The following is a 13,875-nucleotide window of genomic DNA, read 5'->3' on the forward strand; positions in this document are numbered from 1 at the left end:
GGGAACAATGTAATTGACATAGAATAATCAGGATCATCCCCTTGGGCTGGGGTTTGACCCAGGTTCCACTAAAGTATATGGCTGTGTGAAGGAGGGTAGATACTAGAATGGAATTAGAGTTTTGTTAGAAAAGAGAAGGAGGAATGGCTACAGGATAGCCAATCAACAATGGCTGTTATAGAACAGTCCTAAAGGTAACTGAGAAGGGAATAACTGTGGAGATCAAATAGCCCTCTGCAGTTCTTCTGAGCTTAGCTCTTTGATTTCTAGATGGTCCCCAACAATGGTAGTTATCCTCCTCATAATGATAGCTTCATAGATATTTGAGCTGGAAGGGACCATGCTGAGACCCAGATTTGTTAAATGTCTTCACACAATAAATTAATGGCAAAGCCAGGGCAGGCTTTCTTGACTCTCAGTACAGGGTGTTTTCTTTCATTCTTTACCCTTCAGACAGTTGGAACTGCTTTAAAACTCATGGCAAGCACTGGCCTTTTCTGTAATTAACAGCTTCTTATAATATATGTATTTTGTTTGTTCAGCCTCCTAGAAACTAAATTGAGTTTGTGCTTTAAAAAGCCTACTGGAAAAAAAAAAAAAAAAAAAAAAGAAAATTGGAATAAATAAATAAATAAATAAATAAATAAAAATAAAATTAAAAAAAAAAAACAAAAAAAGCCTACTGAGATCCTTGTTCTCTGTTCTGATACCGTGTGCATGAACCACCAACAGGTTTCCTCCTACCTCACATTTGATGTGAATCCCTTTCTTGCAACATCTCTCTCAATAGCTTCCCCATCTTCTCTTGCTCCATCTATGACCAACTTCCTGTTTCTAAATAGATTTTGTGGTCGCCCCTCCCTCCTTGTGCCAGCTCCTAGCCACTAGTTACTTAGGCTGTGGTCTATATTGTTCTTCCAACAGCCTACCCTGTTGTGGTTGCCCCACACATCCACATTGTTATATGTCCCCAGTTTGGGTTCTGGGATTATTTTGGTAACTACCACATTGGGTGAGAGTCAAACTAATAATTTAAAGTGTTGGGACAACTTCTCCTATTGCAAGTCTCCTCCTGTTTTTACAATCCAAGAGGAGCTGCTTCTTGTACTCTTATTACCTATAATGCACAAATAGAATGTGATGTATGGCCTCCCACAAACCTGAATGCTTATGATTTACTTTGTGTTTTTCTTCTTTTCTTTCTAGGACAAGATGTTGATAAATATAAAGAGCATCTTATGGATGTGCTCTACCTTAATAGCAACCCATGCACTACAGAAAGGTGAGTGTGGTAACAATTTTTTTAGGACTAATTGAAATAAAAATTGAAGTACTGGGGCGTGGAATGGGATTATGGAATCATTAAAATAAAGGATGGGGCTTCCCTGGTGGCGCAGTGGTTGAGAGTCCGCCTGCTGATGCAGGGGACACGGGTTCGTGCCCTGGTCCAGGAGGATCCCACATGCCGCGGAGCGGCTGGGCCCGTGAGCCATGGCCGTTGAGCCTGCGAGTCCGGAGCCTGTGCTCCGCAACGGGAGAGGCCACAACAGTGAGAGGCCTGCATACCGCAAAAAAAAAAAAAAAAAAAAAAAGGATGAATTTTTGATATATTCATTGCTGAACACTTTTAGCTAAAATATTATTAGGTTGAAAACAGTGGTTTAAAAGAAATCAATCATAACAAAATAATGAACCAGGTGCTAAAGAAGCAAGTGGGCTTTCAGTAACTTCCCAGATTACTTTCAGACTGTGCAAAAAGGCTCACATGTGGGGCTGGGCATATTTTTAACTTCTGCTTTCTTCAACACTGCTCAAAAATTTTCTATATTAAAAAAAGAAGACTATTAAACATTCAGGAGGACAGAGTTTGAAAAAAGTAAAGAAGATAGAGAGAGGGCTGATAGCCAAGTTTTTCCCCCACCTCCATTTCTTTTTTCCTTCCCTCCCCTCCCCTCCCCTCCCCTCCCCTTCCCTTCCCTCCCCTTCCCATCCCTTCCCTTCCCTTTCTTCCCCTTCCCTTTCCTCCCCTTCCCTTCCCTTCCCTTCCCTTTCCTCCCCTTCCCTTCCCTTCCCTTCCCTTCTCTTCTCCCCACCCCCTTTCTAGTAACTGGATAAGTACACATCCACTGTTTTTGTTAGCTGTAAATTGTATATCCATCTAATGAGTGTTCTGTGATTCCAAATTTGTGGACTCTGGTCTATGAAAAAAGATACTGTGCTGAGTTTCAGTGATCTGCTCCCATCAAGGGTCTCTCCAGACTCAGCTTCCACTTCTTTCTCATACTCACTCTATGCTTCTAGTCTCTGCAAGAATTTACAATTGCATTCATAGACCTTCTTATTCCCTTTTATTTACATGCAGTTCCTTCTGCTTGACAGTCCCTTCTCTTGTTCTCTACAGTTCCACTTCAGTTCATTCTTAAGACTCAAAATTTAAGTATCATTCCGTCTATTCATCCATCCATCCTTCCACCTATCCACTCATTTATCCATCCGTTGACAGTATTGTTTGAATACATTCTATGTGCTACATGTTAGTCTGGGTCTCCAGGGATATATCAGTGGATGAGTCATACATTGTCTTGGATTTCATTAAACCTAATCTCCTTAGTTACATGAGGTAAGCGATAAACAAGTAAACAAACAATCCAAGTACTTCCGAATAGATGAATATAAAGCAGAATGACATCATAGGAAATGGCATAGGGTGGGGGGCAGGGGGGTGATAAAGCGTCTTTGAGAAAGTCATACTTAAACTGATGTGGGAATGATGAGGAAGAGCCAGCCAGCTAAGATTTGGCCCAAGTTAGGTAGTGTGTTTGAACAACAGAAAGTTCACTGTAGTTGGAGAGCAGTGATCAAGAAGAAAGTAGGAGATACAGACAGAGAGATAGTCAGAGGTCAGTTCATATAAATAGTAACAATATCTAATACTTAGAAAAGAGCTTCCTGTGAGCCAAGAACAGCTTAACATTAGCTTATTGAAACATTCGTTATCCATAGAGGAAACTGAGAACCTAAGAGACTTGCTCAAAGCCACACAACCAGTAAGTAGCAGAACTGGGAGATAAACCAAGGCTGTCCCAGGTGTGTGTGAGCTTTACCTCTGTTACGTTTCTTATCTATATAGGGCATTGTAGCTTTAGAAATGACTAGATTTTATTTCCAGGAAGCACTGAAGGAAGCGCTGAAGGGTTTCAGCAGGTGAAAGACATGAGTTGATGAATGTTTTCAAAGTTCCATGTTTGCTATTCTATGTAGATTTGATTGTAGGAGAGCAAGGGTGGCAGCAGGGAGATCATTTAGGAGGTTATTGTGGTCACCTGTGTGTGAAATGGGGCGTGGCAGAAGAGCTGGAGAGAAGTGAATTCTCATCTCTCCAACATGGAGATGGAGGATTCAGACCAACAAATGGATTGGATGTGGTGTGGTGAGGGCAAGAGAGGAATCAAGGCCGAGCTGACTTTGGACATGGCTCTCATTCCCCTTTCCAGCCAATTTAAAAGCCCTTTCTCTATGTTCCCATTGTCCCCTGTGCTGTGACATCTGTTATAGCCCATACCACTCGCTATGATAAGTTATGCTTCGTTTTTCTTCCCAAGGGGGGTGTAGCTTCAAGAGAGCTGTTTTTTATTTTCTAGCAGAGTTCCTGACACACTGCTAGCACTTAATCAATTTATGTGTTGAGTGAATAAGTGAATGAATAAATACACAATGTGTGAATACCACAGTGAATGACCTGGATGGCCGTCAGAGTCTAGGCTCCACCAATCCAAGAGCCCAGGAGCTGTCCTTTTCAGCATTTTCAGGAAGTAAAGGTTGAAGGTCACAGAGAGGAAAGGACAACGGCATCCAGTGAAGAGGGAAGACAGAAAGGAGATAGAGAAAAGGAGTTGGTTTGGGTGGGAAGTAATAGGAGGGAATTATAGAGAAAGTAGTGGGAGAACCTTGAGGAACAGGGCAACTCACCCTCCACTTAAAACAAAGAAAGAACTCATACAAACAGTAGGGAAACAAACAAACACTTATGGTATAGCTCATGATGGTATTTTAAAATAGTAATAATAGCTAACAGTATTGAGTGATTTCTACGTTACGCCTCGTTCTAAGTATTTTACTTTGTTATCCCTTTTTAATCTTAGCTCTCCGATGAGACACATGCTTTTATTTTTCCCATTTGGCAAATGAGGAAACTGCAATATACCAAAAGATTTAGAGACATAGCTAATGTAGAAGATTATACATCAATTTAGTGATTGAGCCTGTAGGTGAACCCAGGCAGTCTGGCTCCACAGTCCCTGCTCTCAACCACTGTATTGTACTTTATCCCAAGCATCAAGTTCTTTGCAAATCTGTAATCACTGTTAAGAGATGTCATTAGTTTGGGGCTAATTTCAGAACAATTTTTACTTTTTCATGTGAGGGGTAAAAATTGAACATGTAAGATCCATATGAAACAGACTTGCCAAGTTCATAGTGAATCACAGAGCAGTAACTAGTTGAGTCAACACAAGTACTCTTATCTTAAGGTTTTCTCTGTTTATGTCTACGCACGCAAAAGGTCAATAACTAATGAACACTCTGTCTATTGGTTTCTGGATTTATTTTAATGCATGAAGAACTCTTTGCTTTAAAAATACCCTTTATATTGATTATCTAGCATTGACCCAGTTATTTGGAAATTCCTCTAATATTAATAAATGCAGCCATGCACAGTTATTAGTAAATGAATGAACAAGAGAGTGACATTAATACTTGAGAGGGTGATAAATTCCTCTATACTCACTCTGACAATTATTTGGCTAAGGTCTGTGTGTGTGTTTGTTCAAATTGTGTAGATAGAATTTGCATTATCCTTGCTCTGCAGAATTTATTGGCAGAGAATGAAACATAACTGATCATTCATTGTTCAGAGATTTCTCCCTTACTGTATTCATTTAGACCACAAACTATCTGGTGGGAATAGTGAATTTGTTTTAAAGCAAATTTTTTTGAATTTTATTTTATTTTATTTTTTATACAGCAGGTTCTTATTAGTCATCAATTTTATACACATCAGTGTATACATGTCAATCCCAATCTCCCAATTAATCACACCCCCACCCCCACCCACCACTGCTTTCACCCCTTAGTGTCCATATGTTTGTTCTCTACATCTGTGTCTCTATTTCTGCCCTGAAAACTGGTTCATCTGTACCATTTTTCTAGATTCCACATATATGCGTTAATATACGGTATTTGTTTTTCTCTTTCTGACTTACTTCACTCTGTATGACAGTCTCTAGATTCATCCATGTCTCTACAAATGACCCAGTTTCATTCCCTTTTATGGCTGAGTAATATTCCATTGCATATATGTACCACATTTTCTTTATCCATCCGTCCATTGATGGGCATTAAGGTTGCTTCCATGACCTGGCTATTGTAAATAGCGCAGCAATGAACATTGGAGTGCATGTGTCTTTTTGAATTATGGTTTTCTCTGGGTATATGCCCAGTAGTGGGATTGTTGGGTCATATAGTAATTCTATTTTTAATTTTTAAGGAACCTCCATACTGTTCTCCATAGTGGCTGTATCAATTTACATTCCCACCAACAGTGCAAGAGGGTTCTCTTTTCTCCACACCCTCTCCAGCATTTGTTGTTTGTAGATTTTCTGATGATGCCCATTCTAACTGGTGTGAAGTGATACCTCAGTGTAGTTTTGATTTGCATTTCTCTAATAATTAGTGATGTTGAGCAGCTTTTCATGTGTCTCTTGGCCATCTGTATGTCCTCTTTGGAGAAATGTCTATTTAGGTCTTCTGCCCATTTTTTGATTGCGTTTTTTGTCTTTTAAATATTGAGCTGCATGAGCTGTTTATATATTTTGGAGATTAATCCTTTGTCCGTTGATTCGTTGGCAAATATTTTCTCCCATTCTGAGGGTTGTCTTTTCGTCTTCTTTATAGTTTCCTTTGCTTTGCAAAAGCTTTAAAGTTTCATTAGGTCCCATTTGTTTATTTTTGTTTTTATTTCCATTACTCTAGGAGGGGGATCAAAAAAGATCTTGCTGAGATTTATGTCAAAGAGTGTTCTTCCTATGTTTTCCTCTAAGAGTTTTATAGTGTCTGGTCTTACATTTACATCTCTAATCCATTTTGAGTTTATTTTTGTGTATGGTGTTAGAGAGTGTTCTAATTTCATTCTTTTATATGTTGCTGACCAGTTTTCCCAGCACCACTTATTGAAGAGGCTGTCTTTTCTCCATTGTATATCCCTGCCTCCTTTGTCATAGATTAGTTGACCATAGGTGTGTGGGTTTATCTCTGGGCTTTATATCCTGCTCCATTGATCTATATTTCTGTTGTTGTGCCAGTACCATATTGTCTTGATTACTGTAGCTTTGTGGTATAGTCTGAGGTCAGGGAGTCTGAGTCCTCCAGCTCCGTTTTTTTCCATCAAGATTGCTTTGGCTATTTGGGGTCTTTTGTGTCTCCATACAAATTTTAAGATTTTCTGTTCTAGTTCTGTAAAAAATGCCATTGATAATTTAATAGGGATTGCATTGAATCTGTAGTTTGCTTTGGGTAGTATAGTCATTTTCACAATATTGATTCTTCCAATCCAAGAACATGGAATATCTCTCCATCTGTTGGTATCATCTTTAATTTCTTTCAGCAGTGTCTTATAGTTTTCTGCATACAGGTCTTTTCTCTCCCTAGGTAGGTTTATTCCTAGGTATTTTATTCTTTTTGTTGCAATGGTAAATGGGAGTGTTTCCTTAATTTCTCTTTCAGATTTTTCATCATTCGTGTATAGGAATGCAAGAGATTTCTGTGCATTAATTTTATATCCTGCAACTTTACCAAATTCATTGATTAGCTCTAGTAGTTTTCTGGTGGCATCCTTAGGATTCTCTACATATAATATCATGTCATCTGCAAACAATGACAGTTTTACTTCTTCTTTTCCAATTTGTATTCCATTTATTTCTACTTCTTCTCTGATTGCCATGGCTAGGACTTCCAAACCTATGTTGAATAATAGTGGAGAGAGTGGACATCCTTGTCTTGTTCCTGATCTTAGAGGAAATGCTTTCAGTTTTTCACCATTGAGAATGATGTTTGTTGTGGGTTTGTTGTATATGGCCTTTATTATGTTGAGGTAGTTCCCTCTATGCCCACTTTCTGGAGAGTTTTTATCATAAATGGGTGTTAAATTTTGTCAAAAGCTTTTTCTGCATCTATTGAGATGATCATATGGTTTTTCTTCTTCAATTTGTTAATGTGGTGTATCACATTGATTGATTTGCATATATTGAAGAATCCTTGCATCCCTGGGATAAATCCCACTTGATCATGGTGTATGATCCTTTTAATGTGTTGTTGGATTTTGTTTGCTAGTATTTTGTTGAGGATTTTTGCATCTATATTCATCAATGATATTGGTCTGTAATTTTCTTTTTTTGTGGTATCTTTGTCTGGTTTTGGTATCAGGGTGATGGTGGCCTCATAGAACGAGTTTGGGAGTGTTCCTTCCTCTGCAATTTTTTGGAAGAGTTTGAGAAGGATGGGTGTTAGCTTTTCTCTAAATGTTTGATAGAATTCACCCGTGAAGCCATCTGGTCCTGGACTTTTGTTTGTTGGAAGATTTTTAACCACAGTTTCAATTTCATTACTTGTGATTGGTCTGTTCATATTTTCTATTTCTTCCTGGTTCAGTCGTGGAAGGTTATACCTTTCTAAGAATTTGTCCATTTCTTCCAGGTTGTCCATTTTATTGGCATAGAGTTGCTTGTAGTAGTCTCTTAGGATGCTTTGAATTTCTGTGGTGTCTGTTGTAACTTCTCCTTTTTCATTTCTAATTTTATTGATTTGAGTCCTCTCCCTCTTTTTCTTGATGAGTCTGGGTAAAGGTTTATCAATTTTGTTTATCTTCTCAAAGAACCAGCTTTTAGTTTTATTGATCTTTGCTATTGTTTTCTTTGTTTCTATTTCATTTATTTCTGCTCTGATCTTTATGATTTCTTTCCTTCTGCTGACTTCAGGTTTTGTTTGTTCTTCTTTCTCTACTTCTTTTAGGTGTAAGGTTAGATTGTTTATTTGGGATTTTTCTTCTTTCTTGAGGTAGGTTTGTATAGCTATAAACTTCCCTCTTAGAACTGCTTTTGCTGCATCCCATAGGTTTTAGGTTGTCATGTTTTCATTGTCATTTGTCTCTAGGTATTTTCTGATTTCCTCTTTGATTTCTTAAGTGATCTCTTGGTTATTTAGTAATGTATTGTTTACCCTCCATGTGTTTGTGTTTTTTTATGGTTTTTTCCCTGTAATTCATTTCTCTTCTCATACTGTTGTGGTCAGAAAAGATGCTTGATATGATTTCAATTTTCTTAAATTTCCTGAGGCTTGATTTGTGACCCAAGATGTGATCTATCCTGGAGAATGTTCCGTGTGCCCTTGAGAAGAAAGTGTAAACTGCTTTTTTTGGATGGAATGTCATATAAATATCAATTAAATCTATCTGGCCTATTGTGTCATTCAAAGCTTGTGTTTTCTGATTAATTTTCTGTTTGGATGATCTGTCCATTGGTGTAAGTGAGGTGTTAAAGTCCCCCACTATTATTGTGTTACTGTCAATTTCCTCTTTTAGAGCTCTTAGCAGTTGCCTTATGTATTGAGGTCCTCCTATGTTGTGTGCATGTATATTTATAATTGTTGTATCTTCTTCTTGGATTGATCCCTTGATCATTATGTAGTGTCCTTCCTTGTCTCTTGTAACGTTCTTTATTTTAAAGTCTATTTTATCGGATATGAATATTGCTACTCCAGCTTTCTTTTGGTTTCCATTTGCATGGAATATCTTTTTCCATCCCCTCACTTTCAGTCTGTATGTGTCCCTAGGTCTGAAATGGGTCTCTTGTAGACAGCATATGTATGGGTCTTGTTTTTGTATCCATTCAGCAAGCCTGTGTCTTTTGGTTGGAGCATTTAATCCATTCACGTTTAAGGTAATTATCGATATGTATGTTCTTATTACCATTTTCTTAATTGTTTTGGGTTTGTTTTTGTAGGTTCTTTTCTTCTCTTGTGTTTCCCACTTAGAGAAGTTCCTTTAGCATTTGTTGTAGAGCTGGTTTGGTGGTGCTGAATTCTCTTAGCTTTTGCTTGTCTGTAAAGCTTTTGATTTCTCCATTGAATCTGAATGAGATCCTTACCGGCTAGAGTAATCTTGGTTGTAGGTGCTTCCCTTTCATTACTCTAGGTATATCATGCCACTCCCTTCCTGCTTGTAGAGTTTCTGCTGAGAAATCAGCTGTTAACCTTATGGGAGTTCCCTTGCATGTTATTTGTCATTTTTCCTTGCTGCTTTCAATAATTTTTGCCAATTTGATTACTATGTGTCTTGGAGTGTTTCTCTTTGGGTTTATCCTGTATGGGACTGTCTGCACTTCCTGGACTTGGGTGGCTATTTCCTTTTCCATGTTAGGGAAGTTTTCGACTATAATCTCTTCAAATATTTTCTCGGGCCCTTTCTCTCTCTCTACTCCTTCTGGGACCCCTATAATGAGAATGTTGTTGTGTTTAATGTTGTCCCAGAGGTCTCTTAGGCTGTCTCCATTTCTTTTCATTTTTTTTTTTCTTTAATCTGTTCCACAGCAGTGGATTCCACCATTCTGTCTTCCAGGTCACTTATCCATTCTTCTGCCTTAGTTATTCTACTATTGATTCCTTGTAGTGTATTTTTCATTTCAGTTGTGTTGTTCACTCTCTGTTCATTTCTTCTTTAATTCTTCAGATCTTTTTTAAACATTTCTTGCATCTTCTCGATCTTTGCCTACATTCTTTTTCTGAGGTCCTGGATCATCTTCACTATCGTTATTCTGAATTCTTTTTCTGGAAGGTTGCCCATCTCCACTTCATTTAGTTGTTTTTCTTGGGTTTTATTTTTTCCTTCATCCAGTACATAGCCCTCTGCCTTTTCATCTTGTCTGTCTTTCTGTGAATGTGGTTTTTGTTCCACAGGCTGCAGGATTGTAGTTCTTCTTGCTTCTGCTGTCTGCCCTCTGGTGGATGAAGCTATCTAAGAGGCTTGTGCAAGTTTCCTGATGGGAGGGACTGGTGGTGGGTAGAGCTGGCTGTTGCTTTGGTGGGCAGAGCTCAGTAAAACTTTAATCCACTCGTCTGCTGATGGGTAAGGCCTGGCTCCCTCCCTGTTGGTTGTTTGGCCTGAGGCGACCTAACACTGGATCCTACCCAGGCTCTTTGGTGGGGCTAATGGTGGATTCTGGGAGGGCTCACGCCAAGGAGTACTTCCCAGAACTTCTGCTGCCAGTGTCCTTGTCCCCACAGTGAGCCACAGCCACCCCCCTGCCTCTGCAGGAGATCATCCAACACTAGCAGGTACGTCTGGTTCAGACTCCTATGGGGTCACTGCTCCTTCCCCTGGGTCCCAGTGAGCACACTACTTTGTGTGTGCCCTCCAAGAGTGGAGTCTCTGTTTCCCCCAGTCCTGTCACAGTCCTGCAATCAAATCCCACTAGCCTTCAAAGTCTGATTCTCTAAGAATTCCTCCTCCCGTTGCTGGATCCCCAGATTGGGAAGCCTGACGTGGGGCTCAGAACCTTCACTCCAGTGGGTGGACTTCTGTGGTATAAGTGTTCTCCAGTTTGTGAGTCACCCACCCAGCAGTTATGGGATTTGATTTTATCGTGATTGCTCTCCTCCTACCATCTCATTGTGTCTTCTCCTTTGTCTTTGGAGTGGGGTATATTTTTTGGTGAGTTCCAGTATCTTCCCATCGATAATTGTTCAGCAGTTAGTTGTGATTCTGGTGTTCTTGTAAGAGGGAGTGAGAGCACGTCCTTCTACTCCGCCATCTTGAACCAATCTCTCCAGGAATAGTGAATTTTTGTTAGCATTCACTTTTATTTCTTGCATTATCAGAGTTTCAGACAAGTTCTTGCAGGTAGCAGGGTTTTTTTGTTTTGTTTTGTTTTTTAGCATGCATAGTCAGTAAACATTATCTTCTGAACTACTAAATTTCTCTCTTAAAATATTTAGATTTGGTAAACTTAGTTCTTGTTACCCCCCAGTGCCTTACGACCCAAGGTTTCATACACAAAAGACTTGGCCACACAGCTTCTTGTTCATCCTGTTGTTAAGACTGGATTCTACATGAATATTTATTTACATCCAACTGAAGCTTTTAATTTTCTTGTATCTGTAAACACCCAGAACAATAAATAACCCCTGGGAAATTGCCTGTTGGTATAAGTTTGTTCTAATATATTTTTTCATTACAGCACAGTTATTGAGTAATGCTCTAAGTGTCAGAAACCTCCCAATCAGATAGATAGAGGTGAATCTCATATCTGCCCCTATACCTCTAAAATTGTGAAAAGAACTGTAATTTAGTAATAAATATTAAGGAATTGAAAGTCATTTATCTTAAACTCATTTTAAAGGAAATCATAAAGGGTCTTATAATTTGTTGTTGTTGTTGTTGTTGTTGTTGTTGTTTTACTGGTACGCGGGCCTCTCACTGTTGTGGCCTCTCCCCTTGCAGAGCACAGGCTCTGGACGCGCAGGCTCAGCAGCCATGGCTCACGGGCCCAGCTGCTCTGTGGCATGTGGGATCTTCCCGGACCGGGGCACGAACCCGTGTCCCCTGCATCAGCAGGCGGACTCTCAACCACCGTGCCACCTGGGAAGCCCAAGGGTCTTATAATTTATATCATAATTGATGCTGATGGTAAAGATGTTTATTCTCCATTTAAAAAGCAATCTTTTATTTGTGAAGTTAATGATCTATAATTCTTCAGGAAGGAAGATGGGATTTCCTAGAACATATGATGAATATAAATTAGGAGATTTTTAGTTCATAAAATTTTCACCCCTTCCCTTCTCAGGACCCCTTTTCTTGGCAAAAAAGTACAAAATATCTTTTTGTTGTCTTCATCTCCCTAATGGGATCTAATCTTTTTGAAGTTAAGTTTCATTCCTTAGCATCTGTATCATTTCTAATGCATGTCCATTTTGAGATGTGTGTTACTAATGCCTTTAAGCACTAATACACCAAGTGTTAGATACATATCATTTTGTTGATTAACATTATTTCACTCCACCTAGAGGCTACTATTACTATTCATCATATTTGCATGAACTGGGAGTTCCTTGTGCACTAATGATAATTTCTATTCTTATTACCAACACATTGTCTACCCAACTAGTAGAGACTGGAAGATGGGGGAAAAAGGGAGAGGAGAGGTATAGATTTCTATAAGCATGAAAGAATGTGGGTTTTTTGCATGTAATGGTATTAAATTGTGGTCAATGTGTTTTTTCTCATTAAAAGTTTAAGGGCTTAAACAGAAAGGCATTCTGTAGATTAATACTTTAGAAGGTTAGGTGAACAGATGCTAACTCCCCCTCCCCACCCCCACCTGCCCCCAGGATATAATCTAGAGGTAATGTTTCACTGCAAAGTGATTGCAGCTGGATTTCTCATTACAATGAAAGTCTTTGGTTCAAACACTGAACCAAAGAGCATTCTTCAAGTGCTGGGCTTCCCCCTGTTCCAGTCTACTGAAGTATGTTTTAAAATTTTCACTTCCCCTTTGAGTTGTTTTCATTTCCTCTAAGGTAATGTGGCAGTTATCTTAATCATTTTTCTTCTTCTGACCTGTAGACTTAAATTTGTTTTTTAACTATTCTTCCTAACATTGGTCCAGTCTTTTAAACCTGCATTGCTTAAGTCTAGTCTTCTCTTGCCCTTGATTGCTTGTCTTCCTACACTTGCCTTATTTTATCACTTATTTTGTTCATGTTAAACACTAAGTTACAAATACTTTAAAATGAATGCCATATTTTTAGCTCATAAAAAAATAAGCATTATTAATCCCTGTCTTTGTTATAAAACATTACTGAAGTTGTGTACTATTCTCTGTATATAAAATCATTCTAATTATTTCACATATTGAGGATATAAGCAACCCCCTGTAATGGTTCTTATCCATTCACATATTTAATAGACTCAGTTTGTTAATTTAGTATTTTCTCTTTCCTCTAGTCAAAGTGGAAAAAAGCCCACCTGTTAAGGGCTCCCTCTCTGGAAAAGTCAACCTACCTTGTCATTTTTCAACCATGCCTACCTTACCACCCACTTACAACACCACCAGCGAATTTCTCCGAATCAAATGGTCTAAGATTGAATTGGACAAGAATGGAAAAGATTTAAAGGAGACTACTGTTCTCGTGGCCCAAAATGGGAATATCAAGATTGGTCAGGGCTACAAAGGGAGAGTGTCGGTGCCTACACATCCCGAGGACGTGGGCGATGCCTCACTCACCATGGTCAAACTGCTGGCCAGTGATGCAGGCCTCTACCGCTGCGACGTCATGTATGGGATTGAAGACACACAGGACACCGTGTCTTTGGCTGTGGAGGGTAAGGCTTTGGGAATCTAGAAGAAGGTAGTATAACACGATACCTGGTTCAGAAATGTGGTGAAACAATATTCAAAAGTAACCATTGCTCAGGGGTTGGACAAGGGGAAAAACATTAATCAACACAACAGTCTATGTCTTTCACCAAAAATGAACTGTTATTTGCTTAGGAATCAAGGAAGGTGACTTTATACTAGGTATAATGAATACTTCAAGACATGGTTTATAGCTCAAGAATCATTACTTCATTATTGAGACCTATCAGTGGTTATTTTTTAATACTGTAAAGGCTGTTCTACATTTTGTTTTAATTTTAACATATGTGTATATGTGCATATACATGCATACATATACACACATATAGATATATACATACACACACACAGGAAAAAACCCCTTTCCTTCTTTTTCTCACTCTCCTAGCATGATTATTAAAATCTTTGAATT

General features: G+C 38.8%; 1 protein-coding gene across 4 annotated transcripts in view; it reads left to right on the forward strand.

Moving 5' to 3' along the window:
• Window positions 1-1,212: 1,212 nt before the first annotated feature.
• Window positions 1,213-13,875, forward strand: part of VCAN (versican) — a gene marked incomplete at its 5' end in the record, with an annotated part of 102,217 nt that continues 89,554 nt past the window's right edge. For all 4 annotated transcript variants that reach the window (XM_082650878.1, XM_082650877.1, XM_082650875.1 and 1 more), the window contains 2 exons: window positions 1,213-1,282; window positions 13,052-13,429. In XM_082650878.1, coding sequence (XP_082507004.1) covers window positions 1,213-1,282; window positions 13,052-13,429 — 448 coding nt within the window. The remainder of the gene's footprint in view (window positions 1,283-13,051; window positions 13,430-13,875) is intronic.

Source organism: Grampus griseus, assembly GCF_964374135.1.
Source record: "Grampus griseus genome assembly, chromosome: 3".
Taxonomy (NCBI): domain Eukaryota; kingdom Metazoa; phylum Chordata; class Mammalia; order Artiodactyla; family Delphinidae; genus Grampus; species Grampus griseus.